General features: G+C 42.7%; 1 protein-coding gene across 6 annotated transcripts in view; it reads left to right on the top strand.

Annotated features, from left to right (window-relative positions):
• Positions 1-15798, top strand: part of GALNT15 (polypeptide N-acetylgalactosaminyltransferase 15) — an 83435-nt gene that overhangs the window by 49889 nt on the left and 17748 nt on the right. For 3 of the 6 annotated variants that reach the window (XM_001160572.8, XM_063805500.1, XM_063805501.1), the window contains one exon: positions 3208-5599. The exons of 2 other annotated variants lie outside the window; for them this stretch is intronic. In XM_001160572.8, the coding sequence (XP_001160572.3) occupies positions 3208-3354 (147 nt within the window). In that variant the 3' untranslated portion in view covers positions 3355-5599. Of the gene's footprint in view, positions 1-1684; positions 1907-3207; positions 5600-15798 lie in introns of those variants that run through there. One more of the 6 variants, XR_010155123.1, reaches the window with a different exon arrangement.

Genomic DNA, 15798 nt, shown 5'->3' on the forward strand with positions numbered 1-15798 from the left:
GAGTAAGATACACCCAGCATATTTCAGGCATTAATAAATAACTTCTAAAAGTGATTATCATTCAGCCAGAAAAAGGAATGAGGTACTATTCATGGTGGCACTGTTTACAATAGCCAAGAAGTGAAAGCAACCCAGGTGTCCACCATGGATGAAGAGGTAACAAAATGTGGCATACACATATTATTCAGCCTTAAAAAGGAAGAAAATCCCATCACCTGCTACAACATGGGCATATCTTGAGGACATTATGCTGGTGAAATAAACCCATCACAAAAGGACAAAAACTGTACGATTCCACTTTTATGAGATATCTAAAGTAGTCAAATTAATAGAAACAGAAAGTAAAATAGTGGTTACCAGGGGCAGGCAGAGGAGGAGAAAAAGGGAATTTGTTTATTAATGGTTATAGAGTTTCACTTTTACAAGATGAAAAAGTTCTGGATATCTGTTTCATAACAATGTGAATATATTTAACACTATTGTAGTAGGCTATTCTTTTTTTTTTTTTTTAAGAGGGAGTTTCGCTCTTGTTGCCCAGGCTAGAGTTCAATGGCAGGATCTCGGCTCACTGCAACCTCTGCCTCCCGGGTTCAAGCGATTCTCCTGCCTCAGCCTCTTTAGTGGCTGAGATTAGAGGTGCCTGCCACCATGCCCAGCTAATTTTGTATTTTTAGTAGAGACAGGGTTTCCTCCATGTTGGCCAGGCTGGTCTCGAACTCCTGACATCAGGTAATCTGCCTGCCTCGGCCTCCCAAAGTGCTGGGATTACAAGTGTGAGCCACCACACCAGGCCTATTAGGCCATTCTTGCATTGCTATAAAGAAATACTAGAGACTGGGTAATTTATAAGAAAAAAGGTGTAATTGGCTCATGGTTCTGCAGGCTGTATAGGAAGCATAGTGGCATCTGCTCTGGGGAGGCCTCAGAGAGCTTTTACTTATGGCAGAAGATGAAGTGGGAGCAGGCATATCACCTGGTGAAAGCAGGAACAAGAGAAAGAGAGTGGGGAAGGGGGTGCCACACACTCTTAAATGACCAGATCCTCAAGAACTCGCTATCAAGAAGACAGCACGAAGCCATGAGGGATCTGTCCCCATGATCCAAACATCCCCCACCAAACCCCACCTCCAGCACTGGGAATTACAATTCAACATGAGATTTAGGGGGGACCAACATCCAAACTATATCAACTACTAAACTTTACACTTAAAAATGCCTAAGATTGTAAAAGTTTTGCTATGTGTTTTTATCACAATTTTTTTAAAAAAGAGGCCAGGCTCAATGGCTCACGCCTGTAATCCCGGCACTTTGGGAGGCCGAGGCAGGTGGATCACGAGGTCAGGAGGTTGAGACCAGCCTGGCCAATATGGTGAAACCCCGTTTCTACTAAAAACACAAAAACTAGCCAGGTGTGGTGGTGCACACCTGTAGTCTCAGCTACTCAGGAGGTTGAGGCAGGAGAATCGCTTGAACCCAGGAGGCAGAGGTTGCACTGAGCTGAGATCGTGCCACTGTACTCCAGCCTGGGTGACAGAGAGAGACTGTCTCAAAATAAATAAATAAATAAAAGAAAAAGAAAAAAAGAAGAAAAAGTTTTGTGGTACAACATGGATGTACCTTAAAAATATTACACACGGTGCCCAACGCTTTGAGAGGCAGAGGTGGGTGGATCACTTGAGGTCAGGAGTTCGAGACCAGCCTGGCCAATATGGGTTTTTAGTAGAGAAAACCCATCTCTACTAAAAATACAAAAAATTAGCTGGGCATGGTGTCACGTGCCTGTAATCCCAGCTACACGGGAGGCTGCAGTAGGAGAATCGCTTGAACCTGGGAGATGGAGGTTGCAATGAGCCGAGATCACACCACTGTACTCCCGCCTGGGTGACAGAGCAAGACTCCTTCTTGGAAAAAAAAAATTACACAAAGTGAAAGAAGCCAGTTACAAAAGGCCACATTTATATAGTTCCATTTATACAAAATGTCCAGAATAGGAAAATCCATAAATATAGAAAGTAGATTAATGATTAGTTTCTGGGAGGAGGGAGGAATGGGGAGTGACTGCTGATGGATAGTGGGTTTCTTTTTACGTAATGAAAATATTCTGGAAGTAGATAGGAGTGAAGGTTGCACAACTTTGTGAATATACTAAAAACCACCAACTTGTGTACTTTAAAGGGGTAGTATTATGATCTCTATACTAGTCTGTTCTCACACTGCTATAAAGACATACCTGAGACTGGGTAGTTTATGAAAAAAAAAAAGAGGTTTAATTGACTCACAGTTCTGCAGGCTGCACAGGAAGCATGGCTGAGGAGGCCTCAGGAAACTTACAATCATGGCAGAAGGCGAAGAGGAAGCCAGCCCCGTCCTTACATGGCGGAGCAAGGGAGAGAGAGAGCGAAGGAGGAGGTGCTACACACTTCCAAACAACCAATCTTGTGAGAACTCTATCAAGAAAACAGCAAGGGGGAAGTCTGCCCCATGATTCAATCACCTCCCACCAGGCCCCTCTTCCAACCCTGGGAATTACAATTCAACATGAGATTTCAGTGGGGACACAGAACCAAACCATATCAATCTCAAACATTAATAAATGAATGATGAATAAATAGGCATTTTCAGCATTGCTGGTTAAGGTTGTTCAACTTTTCATAAAGTAATTAAATTTTTCTTGAAAAGGAGAAGATTGGAGTCAATATTAAATCTGGTGATTGTGAGCAGGGAATAGCCATGGTCTTCTGAACATGGCTGGTTTAGGCCTTCAGTATATCCTAGAGGTCTTGCTCACTACCACAGCCTGGTAACAACAGTGCCCAACTGCAGGACTAACAGAAGGTAAAGTGGATTAAATCGTTTCGAAAGCAGAAATTTACAACTACAGTGATAACAATGAATGTCACAAATACAGCATAAAGACTGAACATGCTCTGGGAATTATACTAACCATAACTTTCTAAGAAATGGTGCAATTACATAACTACAATAAAGATAATTGGATTAGTTACCCCTAAGGTTTTGAGTGACATCCAAATTTTAGGGCTACCTAATTTATATTTTATGTTGATCAAAATACCACAATTCCTTTCCAGGCCAGTTCACACCATCTGTTATTCTCTTAATGAATAGCGCAAATCTTAAAAAATATTTTCTTTTGCTGACTGATTGTGGGGGACTGGTTTTCTTTTCTTTTTTCTTTTCTCTTTTTAGAATGGGATGATTGTCCACATTCTTTCTGGGAAATGCATGGAAGCTGTGGTGCAAGAAAACAATAAAGATTTGTACCTGCGTCCGTGTGATGGAAAAGCCCGCCAGCAGTGGCGATTTGACCAGGTCAATGCTGTGGATGAACGATGAATGTCAATGTCAGAAGGAAAAGAGAATTTTGGCCATCAAAATCCAGCTCCAAGTGAACTTAAAGAGCTTATATATTTCATGAAGCTGATCCTTTTGTTTGTGTGCTCCTGGTGTTAGGAGAGAAAAAAGCTCCATGAAAGAATATAGGAAGTTTCTCCTTTTCACACCTTATTTCATTGACTGCTGGCTACTTTAAAAAAAAAAAAAAAAAAAAAAGGATCCATTGTACCGTTGTCTTCATCACTGGGAAATGATTATTACGTAGTACAGAAGATTCTTTGTTTTTCTCCACTGAGCACTTAACAATTGCTTTCTCTCTGGCCTGGACATTCTCTGGCAGCACCTCCAGGATACATAAATCCAATGGATCAATTTATTTGTCTTCAAATGGCCTTAACTTGGATTGTCTGTTTGGCCAACCATGAAAATTAAAGAGTGAAGCAGATGTAATGGCCTGACATTCCAAAAACTCTGAATTGGGTTTATTAGCACAAATGTTGTGTTCATTTGTTGAGCCATATCTCAGAAGAAGGAAAGGAAGCTACAGAGAGGAGGTTTAGGATTGCAGAGAAGATGCAAGAGCACTTTGGCCGAATTCTCCAGCTCAACCCAGCAGCTGAAAAGCTTCAAGAGATCTGGGAAAAGACATTTTCACGTTAATGAGAATTTCCACCATTGTAGAGAATTTCCTTCCTACTGAGAATCTACCTCTATTCCCCCTGCCCTAGCTCTTCTTTAACTTGGTTAACCATAACCATAACCAGATTCCCTTGCAATCGATTTCTCTTTAGTTGTTGGTGTTAGAAGTACCAGCACAATTTGAGCATTCCCATTAACAAAGCTGTTCACAGTTGAGAAACTCTCCTGCCGGGCACGGTGGCTCATGCCTGTAATTCCAGCACTTTGGGAGGCAGAGTTGGGAGGATCACCTGATGTCAGGGGTTTGAGACCAGCCTGGTCAACATTGCAAAACCTTGTCTGTACTAAAAATACAAAAATTAGCCGGGCATGGTGGCACATACCTGTAATCCCAGCTACTTGGGAGGCTGAGGCAGGAGAATCGCTTGAACCCAGGAGGCAGAGGTTGCAGTAAGCTGAGATCATGCCATTGCACTCCAACCTGGGTGACAGAGTGAGACTCCATCTCAAAAAAAAAAAAAAAAAAGAGAGAAACTCTCCTGATGCCCTGTTACAGGGTTTGCACTGACTGGAGCAGAAACAGCAACCTTTCTAAAAAAGCAAACCTTTTTCCTGGGAGCAAAATGCCAGAGCCTGAGCCAAAATTCTTATGACAGGTAACATTTGGGTGTTAATGTCCATGAGAGCTGACAGGGCCATCTCTGAGCCCATATAACTGTCTGGAACCCCCAAATGTGCCCACAGGTTGAATGTCCATGAGTGTGGGAAGAACACGGCTCATCTGGAGCACAGCTGAGGCTAGTAAGAGCTAAATGACTTTCCTTGCTATGACTTGGCTTACCTAGTTCAGCCGTAAGAGTTGCCGAATGGGATGGGTTCTGCTATTTAATAAACAGCATTCATATTCAGTTTTCCCCAGATGGAGTTACCTACCTTTCCACATGGTCAGCTTAGAAATCTTCCCCTAAAGATGCTAATCTCCTTTGGGCTGTCTCAGAACACACTATCCTTCAAATAAGAAAAACTGAGTGGGAAGTGCAGTGTTTCCAAACAATACCTATCATAACTACGTATTCATTGTCTACCTGCTAAGTCAAGGGTTCACTGCATTTCTCCTTCCTCAGAATACACTCTGGACCTGTGCTGTCTAATATGGTAGCCACTAACAAAATGTGGCCATTTTAATGGAAATCCATTAAAATCAAAGAAAATTTAAAACTCAATTCCTCAATTGGACTGGCCACATTTCAAATACTCACTACCCACCTCTGGCTAGGGTCTACTGTATTGGCGAGCACGGATATAGAACATTTCATCACAGTTCTGTTGGACCAATCTAGATAGATTCATTATCCCGTCTAGAGAAGAGACTTTAGCCACTGTCTTCTTGCTTCAGACCCATCTACATTTAAAACAAATTTCCCTAAATCCTGAGACTGAGACAGAGCTACAAATTCTCAGATGGCGACCGTGTAAATGGTATTAGCGGCTGAAGAAAAAAAATTTTTCAAGACCTCTGTTTTTTAACTGAACTTTATTATTGGCATTGTGGGTCTTTGAAGTTGCTGGGATAAATTAATATAATTAAATAAAAGACTGAATTTAATTGTGTAAGTTGTATTTGGTGGCAATTAACAAAAGGACCCAGATGGCTTATTGCCTAATTGGGTGAACAAAGCAAGAATATGGTGTTTCTTGCTTCCTTAACCAGCTCCATGATTTATTACTTTATTGCAGAAGTGGCTGTCAACTCAGTCCCTGGCTGGTATTTACAGACCCTTAATTTAAGTAAAACAGATGCCTCCATTTAGTTCTAGAAGGACCTTCTCCTTCAGTGTAACCAAGTGTTCAAATTCCCTTCTTCTCTATGAACTCAGCATTCATTTTGTCCATAATGATCAATTTAAAAGTAGAGAAACTTGTCAGTTGAGAGATCTGATTCCCAAGAGATTGGTTTCACTTGTCTACCTGAATTTTGTGATTGGATTTTGTTGTTTGTTTTTTAAGATTGAATTTTGTTACCACCCCCACCAAGTTCATCATCATTATTAACTATACCACTGGGGAGAACAGAGAGAAGTGTCCGGCCAGCAGTCTAGAGTCCCACACTCTTCATGCTGTATTACAACAGTAAGAGCAGATATCCTTCCTGGAGAGGGCCTGACCTGTTTCCTCTTTGGTTTTAATGCCATAGATCCCACCGGAAAATTCAGAATTCCAACTAACAAAGACATGGTGGTTGAAAAGTCCTCAGTGACAATAATGATGGCACCACTGCAGCAGAACTTGACATTTTAGAGGTCATGTTATTGTGCTTAATGTGAGGGGGTTCTATTTTCTACTGAAAGGCTATGAAAAAGCCAGTTGGACACCAAGTGATCTGTGACCAGTCACCAAATTTGGACAAACAAAATGCAAACAAGTTGCATTTTTAAAAAGCATTCAAAAAAAAAAAAAAAGAAAAAAACAAGGATAGTGTACATAATATGTAGAGTTGTGCAAACATTGTGCAAAACATTGATACGGGCTGCCTTGCTGGGCACAACTCTTATTATGCACACTATGCTTGTTCTTTCGAAGTTCTTTTAAAAGTGCAAATTGTCTGTGATCACTTTTGGGCAAAGCCCAAAGCACCTACAAGTCCTGCCTCGATTATTCAAATACCTTGATTTGGGCATATTTCAAATGATATGTCAAGCACAATAACCAAGGAGGTGCTATTTCCAGAATTCTAGACCCCTCTACCATTCCTGTATTAATAATAGTCCCTCCATTGGATAAAGAAAATGTGGCACATATACACCATGGAATACTATGCAGCCATAAAAAAGAATGAGTTCATGTCCTTTGCAGGGACATGGATGAAGCTGGAAACCATCATTCTCAGCAAACTAACACAGGAACAGAAAACCAAACACCACATGTTCTCACTCATACATGGGAATTGGACAATGAGAACACATGGACATAGGGAGGGGAACATCACACCAGGGCCTGTCGAGGGGTGGGGGGTGGGGGGCAAGGGAAGGGAGAGCATCAGGACAAATACCTAATGTATGCAGGGCTTAAAACCTAGATGATGGGTTGACAGGTTGATAGGTGCAGCAAAGGACCATGGCACATGTATTCCTACGTAACAAACCTGCACGTTCTGCACATGCATTCTAGAACTTAAAGTAAAATAAATAATAATAGTCCCTCCAATCTCAAATCTTCTTTCCAGTTCCAACTCCTTCTTACATGAAATGTGCTCTTTGGACATGGCCATATGTCCTAAGCATTGCTTTAATATTATGAGGATCTTTGCTGGAGTAGTAGTTCTTTCCACGGGTATGGGATGTTTATATTTTTTCATCACTGAAGGCTCTACATAATACCAATACACTAAGTTATCATGACATATAAACAGCTTGCCTGATGGTTTGGCTTAAAAAAAGAATCATCAGAATCACCATGATGACTTTACCCCTAGGGTGATAGTTTACAAGCTCAGTCCAAAGAGACCAGATTAATGTTTGAAAATTAAAGTTCCCTAACAATTCCCAAACTGTTCAGCTAGCTCATAGTCAATGGACATTCCAGTACCTATGACAAATGCTAAAAGGATACAGTCCTTCCTCTCTCTCTCCCTCCCTCTCTCCCTCTCTCTCAGGATGAGAACAGGGCCAACTCTGCTGCTGCTGAAGCTTATCAAAGGCCTTTAACTTTTCAGCAGATTGTGAACAATGGGTAGGACATCATTTGCTTCATTCAGAGATCCTCAAGAAGGCACTGCCGATCACTCTCCTCTAGGCACAGATCAAGGGTGGCATTGTTTAATGTCTTATTTAAATAAAATCCAGAAAAACTGGAGCTGCTGTCTTTAAAGTCATAACTTGCCCAGATGCACCAATGCAGAAACTGTTCAGAGGGGGTGAAAGGTGAGCACCTCATTAGATGATCCAAAATTCTCCAAAACTCTCCAAAATTCTCCAACCCAAACCATATGGCTATAGTGGGAGCTGCCTTGTTCCCACCATAAGACGGCCCCTCCTCCCAGCTGAACATCTGACCCATGTTGGGCCAATCAGCACATTCCTCAGTAATTTTGTTATTGAGACTAAGAAATCAGTCTCTCTACCAGTGACTTAAGAGATAATGTGAGGTTGGGCATGTTGGCTCACGCCTTTAATCCCAGCACTTTGGGAGGCCAAGACAGGAGGATCGCTTGAGCCCAGGAGTTTGAGATCAGGCTGAGCAACATAGTAAGACCCTATCTCTACAAAAAACAAAACCAAAACAAAAATTAGCCAGTCTCATAGCCTGGCCTCAAAATAAATATATATATATATATATAAAAGAGACATAATGTGAGAATGTTGAGCTCTCAGCAGCCCTGTTTTCTGTATATGGTCCTATGAGGTAGATAAATCCAGTCTGGAGAGTGAATCAGAGACAGCTGTGGGGGTGGAAACAAATATAAAAAGAGCAGAGGCAAAGGTGGGACAGAGCACCTTGATAGTATTTGATCCGCTGGCTCCAGTTTGTTCCCCAGGCCTTGATAGATCCCTGTCCCTGGAGTGTGTGAAACAACCCGAAATGATTTTGTTTAATTCAGTGCTCCTCAAATTTTCCTGTGCTCACAAATCACGTGGGGACCGTGTTAAAGCGCAGATTCTGATTTGGTAGGTCTGTGTGGGGCGTGAGATTCTACATTCCTGCAAGCTCCTAGGCAATGCTGATGCTGCTGGCCAGAGACCACTGTCTGAGTAGCAACGATTCTAGTAGTTTTCTGGGTTTTTCTAAATTGTTACTTAGAGCTCAGAAAATCCTCACTGGATGAGTTCTTGGACTGTTCTTTGCTTCTAACGGATCTCTTTTTGAAGCCACATGGTAAGATGATTTGATCCTATGTCTTACAGGATAATGCATCTTTTTTTTTTTTTTTTTTTGAGACGGAGTCTGGCTGTGTCGCCCAGGCTGGAGTGCAGTGGCACGATCTTGATTCACTGCAAACTCCGCCTCCTGGGTTCAAGCGATTCTCTGCCTCAGCCTCCCAAGAAGCTGGGATCACAGGCGTGCATCACCACGCCTGGCTAATTTTTGTATTTTTAGTGGAGATGGGGTTTCACCATGTTGGCCAGTCTGGTCTTGAACTCCTGACCTCAGGTGATCCACCCACCTCAGCCGCCCAAAGTGTTAGGATTACAGGCGTGAGCCACCACGCCCAGCCAGGATAATGTATCCTGTTCAATGTAATAACAACTGTTGTTAATTCATTTTCTTCTTTTCCCTCAGCATTCTTCCTCTTTCCCATTCTGTCCGCTAGTTCTGCTTTTTTGACCAGGGACGTTTTTTAACCTTTTTTTGTTGTTCTTGCTATTTGTCTGTGGTCATGTCGTCCCTCCCTCACTTTCTTTATCTTGCCCCAACTTTCCTCTACTTCTCATCTTTGAGCAAACCTGCTTTTCCAGCACCAGGTTTTTGTGGTAATTTTTATTCCACTCTTACTTTTCCTCTATCTGGGCCTCCATGCCCTTCTGCCACCAGTTTCAACTGACTAATCTTGATGGAGTGAACAGCATCAGTTTCTCCAAAGGATTTTTAGAACACTGAGCAAATAAATTAATAGCTCAGATTTTCAGCTCTTCTCAGTGGCAGCGCTTCTCCTGAGGGAATCCATAGTGTGGGGGTAAGGAAATGCCATTTAATATGGATTTGGAATAATAGGGATACTGAGAGTGCTGCCAATACTGATGGGAATATGGCCCTCATCTTGAGGAGGCAGCTGGGGTTCTGGCAGGCAGATTACCCTATACAGTGGATTTTCATAGAGGCAAGTATAGGGGACTCCCTGGAGATGGGCCAGGACTTGTAGCCTCTGAAAACAGCCACATCTAATAGCTAAACATGAAATTAGGTGATTGGAAAACAAATCCTGCCAAAGCCCAAGATTTGATTGTCTTAATCCTTAAGTCCTGCAGTAAAGTTAAAGCATGCATAACTAAGAAAGAGATACCAAATTTATCCTCCAACACCAGAGGCTATAGTAGTGACACTGAGTGTTCTGGCCCCACCCATATCCCTCTGGTCTTACAGCTTTAGCTTTCTCTGAAAAAAAGTTCCAACTGTCAGTTATCTGCATTTCTTCACCTGGGTTTCTTTTTTTTTTTCTTCCCCGAAAGCCAAAGAAGACTGCTTTATGATGTGGGGAAGGCCAGAAAAGCCTTGGAAGTCACATTCCCCAGAAGCAGTCCTCAATTGATGACTGACAGGAGTTGGTGTATAAATACCTCAGCTCCCTCACCTCTCCCATGGGATAGCTCTGAGGTGCATGTTCTACACCATTCCCCAGAGTGTACCATGGGATTAAGCTCTAGTCACCCACAGTGGTAGCTGGCTTGATAATGCATCTTTAACTGGCTACATTCCCTTCTTCACCTCCTTACTAGTGTTTCCTGGGCTCATCTTCCAAGTAAACCACTTGCACACAAATCCTTATCTCTATGTCTCCTAATGGGGAAACCCACCCAAACACACATGGCTTGTCCCACCAAAAGCTTGCATCTCTAAGAGTTATCTTTCTTATCACAGTTTAAGCTTTGTTTCACCAGTAGTCTCAACCCATGCACAAGATAACCCCATTCCCCTGAGTTGAACTTATCCTACAAACTGCAAGGCCACAGTATGGGCTTCTAGGCAGCTGTGCCCAAAAGAAAAGAGTCTGGGGGAGGGGCAACATAGTTGGTCCTTATCCCAATCTTTTTTTTTTTTTTTTTGATGGAGTCTCACTCCGTTGCCCAGGCTGGAGTGCAGTGGTGCGATCCCAGCTCACTGCAAGCTCTGCCTCCTGGGTTCACACCATTATCCTGCCTCAGCCTCCCAAGTAGTTGGGACTACAGGCACCTGCCACCATGCCTGGCTAATTTTTTGGTATTTTTAGTAAAGACGGGCTTTCAACATTTTAGCCAGGATGGTCTCGATCTCCTGACCTCATGATCCACCTGCCTTGGCCTCCCAAAGTGCTGGGATTACAGGTGTGAGCCACCGTGCCTGGCTGGTCCTTACCCCAATCTTATTATAACATTAGACATCCTTCCTCCCTGGGGAAAAGTGAATATGGAGTGGAGAGAGGCCATGAGTGTTCCACTAATTGATGCCCCTTCTTGAAGAAACCTGAAGCCTGATGAAGCAAGGTTCCTCCGGCCTCACAAAAAATGTTCCCCCTCATATTTCAGTTATTTTCCTATAACTGATACATACCAGCGTTAGAGGATATAGAAGTATACCATAGAAGTTAGGAGTGAAGTGCATGATTGCTCTCCATGATAAAGCGAGGGAGATTCAGATATGAGTATTGAGGAAGCGATGGGTTCAAACAATATGATAAAGACATAAAGAGTGAGATGATCAAGAAGGTATCTCTAATGAGGGCAGGAGTGACTTACCAGAGGAATTTTAGGATTAGGTGTCTAGTCCTCAATATAAAGTTATTTGCCTTATTTCCATCACCCCAGACTTTTAGCTAAGACTTCCATAATGACTTTCGTAGTATGTTGGGGATGGAAATCAAGGAACAGGGATAAGTCCCTGGACAGGACAAAGAGGAAAAGAGCAGCCTTGCCGGGTGGGATAGATACCAGTAAGACTAGGCATTCAGGTCAGGTGTGGTGGCTCATGCCTGTAATCCCAGCACTTTGGGAGGCCGAGGCAGGCAGATCACTTGAGGTCAGGAGTTCGAGACCAGACTGGACAAAATGGTGAAACCCTGCCCCTACTGAAAATACAAAAATTAGCTGGGCATGGTGGCGGGTGCCTGTAATCCCATCTACTCGGGAGGCTGAGGCAGGAGAATCACTTGAACCAGGGAGGAGGAGGTTGGAGTGAGCCGAGATCGCACCACTGCACTCCAGCATGGGCAACAGAGCAAGACTATGTCTCAAAAAAAAAAAAAAAAAAAAAAAGGACTGGGCATCAGTGGAATTAGAACTCAAAGGCCAGAGTAACAGTGGTATGGAGAAGAATTAATACAGATTGTTGCCACATACCACCAAAGAGTGCCAATCAGGATATTTCAAAATTATGTTAGACTATGAACTAGAGTGGGGTTAGCAAACCTTTTCTGTAAAGGGCTAGATAGGAAAGTGCTATACACTGTTTCCCTCTTTTTTTGCAGACTCTGTTAACTCTGTTAACTACTTGACTCTGCCATTGTGGTACAAAAGGAGCCGAGCCATGGACAATAATCAACAAATGACCATGGCTGTATTCCAATAAAACTTTATTTACAAACACAGGTGGTTGGCCAGATTTGGCCAACAGCCATAGTTTGCCACCCCCTGGACTACAGTATTTGACTCAACTGTAGGAGACAAATTACAGATTACTTAAAAATAAACAGAGAAATATTACCAGAGAAATAGTGAATGAGCTTTAAAAATATAAAAATAAAGTGTTTCTCTGTTATACGTAACAGAACAGCAAAAAATAACAAAAAAAGAGGGAAACAGTGTATAGCATATGTTCTCATTATGAGCACACTCCAGTCCTTTTTATAAAAAAGTAGGAATAAGCAAATTATTTTTAAAAATCAAATAATAAAACATTGACACTGTAGTCCACAGTCTTCTTTCTTTGGGGGACATAAAGATTCCAGGGGCCTTCACTGTTAACAGAGGTTGAGCAAACGAGCTTTCTTAATGAGACCACAGCTGCAATAAGAACATGAACATGGAAGGGAGGGCTCCTCAGAAGCACAGAGTAACTCTCAGTATCTTAGCCAAGCCAAAGTGATTAAACTGTGCCAAGAGATACAGTTTAACACTCTAGTTTTTATCTTACTGTGGTGAAGACATTCACAAAGGGCAAAGCACAAGCTCCCGCTAACACACAAATCTTTTGTGTTTGGGATGTAAGGACAATCAGACACAAGCTCTGGTGTAGGACAAAAGCAATAACCTCTGGTTATTTATATAAACTCTGATCTCTGGCGTTCAATTTAGCCAGACTTCAAAACACAAATGGTAGAAGTCAAGCCAAGGAAAGGGACTTCCAAAAGCAAGCCTTGAGGCCAGGGCTATACCAGGCCAACAAACCTTACTCCTTGTGCTCTGAAGCCAATAAAAGCTCATAAAACCTGTTTAACAGCCAAGCCTAGGGTGCCTCCTGCCTGTTATGATCCATGCTTAGGGCTGTCCAGCCCATCATGCCCCTTCACATGTCAGTGTTGGCATATCCAAGGCTGGTTCCAGATAAAACAAATGGCCTGAGGCACCTCACCCTCCTCACACTCATGGACGGTTCCAAGCCCTCCAGCCCTACGTCTACTTTGCATTCTGTTGCTCTACTGGCCGTGCTGCTGACCCCAGCTATTATCGTCTAGTGAGCCTTCACCATGCACAAGGGACAGGCAGCTGTGCAGATCTGAGTACCCAGGTGGAAGCCACAGTTGAGGCCTATTGACTTTTATCTTGGAGATAAAGTCCTGTTCCCCCACCACTCCCCAGTGTGGGTCATATGTAAAGGAATGTAACTCTTTGAGAGTCTCCAGTCAACTCTTTGAGCATATCCTCGACCACTCTCCTTGGGAGGCCCTGGCACCTGGGTCTAGGTAGTGGGTTGGTTTGTCTGATGGTGGAGCCACCACTGTCTCCTTGAGGTTCCCGCTCCCTGACCCTGGCTATACTATCCCCTCACAGACTGGTTTAGGCAATGGCCCCACCCCTCAGCTTGTCAGGTATTCAGGATCCCCCACCTACCTATCTGCTACCTCCTCACCTAATCTCTCTATCCAGATGACGCTGGCCTTGCAGGTGGGATCCAGATGGACAAGTGATATGTGTTGCTTTAAGGTGGCTGTTTTCCCTACACTGTTATTCAATACGGCTCTGCAGAATTATCTTCCAGAATAAGTTATAGGCTTCTTTTAGCAAAGAGCCATGGTCTATACTTCCTTATTTTCCTCTTAGCAGATACCATGGAGTTGGATGCTTGACTTCGTGGATTCCAGTATGGAGGAGAAAAAACCAGGAGTTAGGATATAGAAAAATGACATTTCAAGAGTTGGGAGAAAAATCAACTAGAGAAAAATGTGGACATCATTAGACAGTAATATCTCTGTGACCAAACATATGTATTCACTGCCAGAAATCATAGTAATAACAACAACCATAGTGCTAAGGCTGTACTAACTTACTAGCACATACTATTACTATGATAATAGTAATAACATTACCATTGTTAGTACTATGTACTATTACTACTGTAATGTTGTTACAATATTAACAACATTAATATTAATATTGTTGTTAATATTGTAACAACATTGCAATAGTTGTTGTACTCAAGTTATTTTTTCTTATAATCACAATAGGCCAATGATGTAAGTACTACTATTATCTCCATTTTATATTATCTCATTTTATAGTTGAAGGGTGAGGTTTCCACAGGCAGAGTAATTTTCCTAAGGCTATGCAACTTCAAAAGTGATGGACCTAGATCACAAACCCAGTTTCATTTGGTTCCAAGGCCTTCACATTTAACTTCCACATTTGATTGCCTCCCAGTATTTGTGAGTAAAGAAAATAAAACAGGGACTGTCCAAATGGGAATGGGTAAAAATAAGAGCCAGGTTGTTTTAGGACCTGCCAAAATTAGGTGCATTGGTTTGGATGCATTCAGGTACAAGGAGCAGAATAACCAACTCCCAGGGGCTTAAGAAATAAAGAACTTTAGTCATCTCACATGCCTAGTTGAGGACAGGCAGTTCTGTGCCTGGTACAATGGCTTACAGACACCTGTGATCCAGGCTCTTTTTAAACTTCCACTCACCATTCCTGTTGGCTTTTGATCCTGGTTTCTGTCTCTTTACCAGCACAAGATGGTCACCACAACACCAAACATGACATCCTGGCCCCAGAATCCCAAACAGGATGGAGAGGGCGGCAGAAGCAAGTTCTCCTCATTAATAATGTCTTTCTCTTCACTGAGAAAGCAAGATCTTTCCCAGAAGCCCCCCAGCAGACCTTCCCATCTGTCTCATTGGCCAGAGTCCTAGCAGCAAGGGTGGCTGGGACGGTGGCAAGGAAAGTACCTCAGCAAAGGCTGGGCACATTGCCACCCAGAACCTCACAAAGGTTCTGCAAACCAGGAAGTGGGAGGTTGGCAGATGGATGGCCAGTGACAGTACCGGCATTTTGAGATGCCTCCTCTCTCAGGCAAGATTGGGCTCAGCTTCTTTTTTTAATGTCATGGGATGAAAACTGCAGGACACTGAGACAGAGACCTATAAAATCCTGTGCTCACAATTCCTGGATATTATCGATTCAGCTCCTGCCCTCTGCCCAAGTAGGAACCTTCAGTGCCCCAGAAGCAGCTCCGTGTACTCAGTTTGGGATATGAGGAAAGTGCCTGCCATCTGGAACTCAGCCACTGCTATCATAATTGGTCAAACACTCTGGGAAGCAATGGTGTTCTGATTTCTTTTATTGCACAGCTTCCAACAAAATTTGTGGCCCAGGTGTGACAACCAATAGAACTCTTTCACTTTATTCTTGTTTCTGAGATTCTGGTTTCTACTTGCTTTCTAAAAGAAACATAAAAGGCAAGTAAGCATGGCGTGTAAAAGTGAAGGGGGTGGGCTTCCCATGGGATATATGATGATTTTCTTCCTTTGTTGTAAACATATGATATAGGAAGTTGCGTGAGAATCTTGCTTAAAACAATAGTGACAACCTTTTAACCCCATCTGCTTCCCATTAATGGGAAAAGCCGTTACATGGTAGTGTCAAGGGGCCTCTGGATTTTCTCAAGGCTTTACCATAAGGC

Source organism: Pan troglodytes, chromosome 2, assembly GCF_028858775.2.
Source record: "Pan troglodytes isolate AG18354 chromosome 2, NHGRI_mPanTro3-v2.0_pri, whole genome shotgun sequence".
NCBI lineage: Eukaryota > Metazoa > Chordata > Mammalia > Primates > Hominidae > Pan > Pan troglodytes.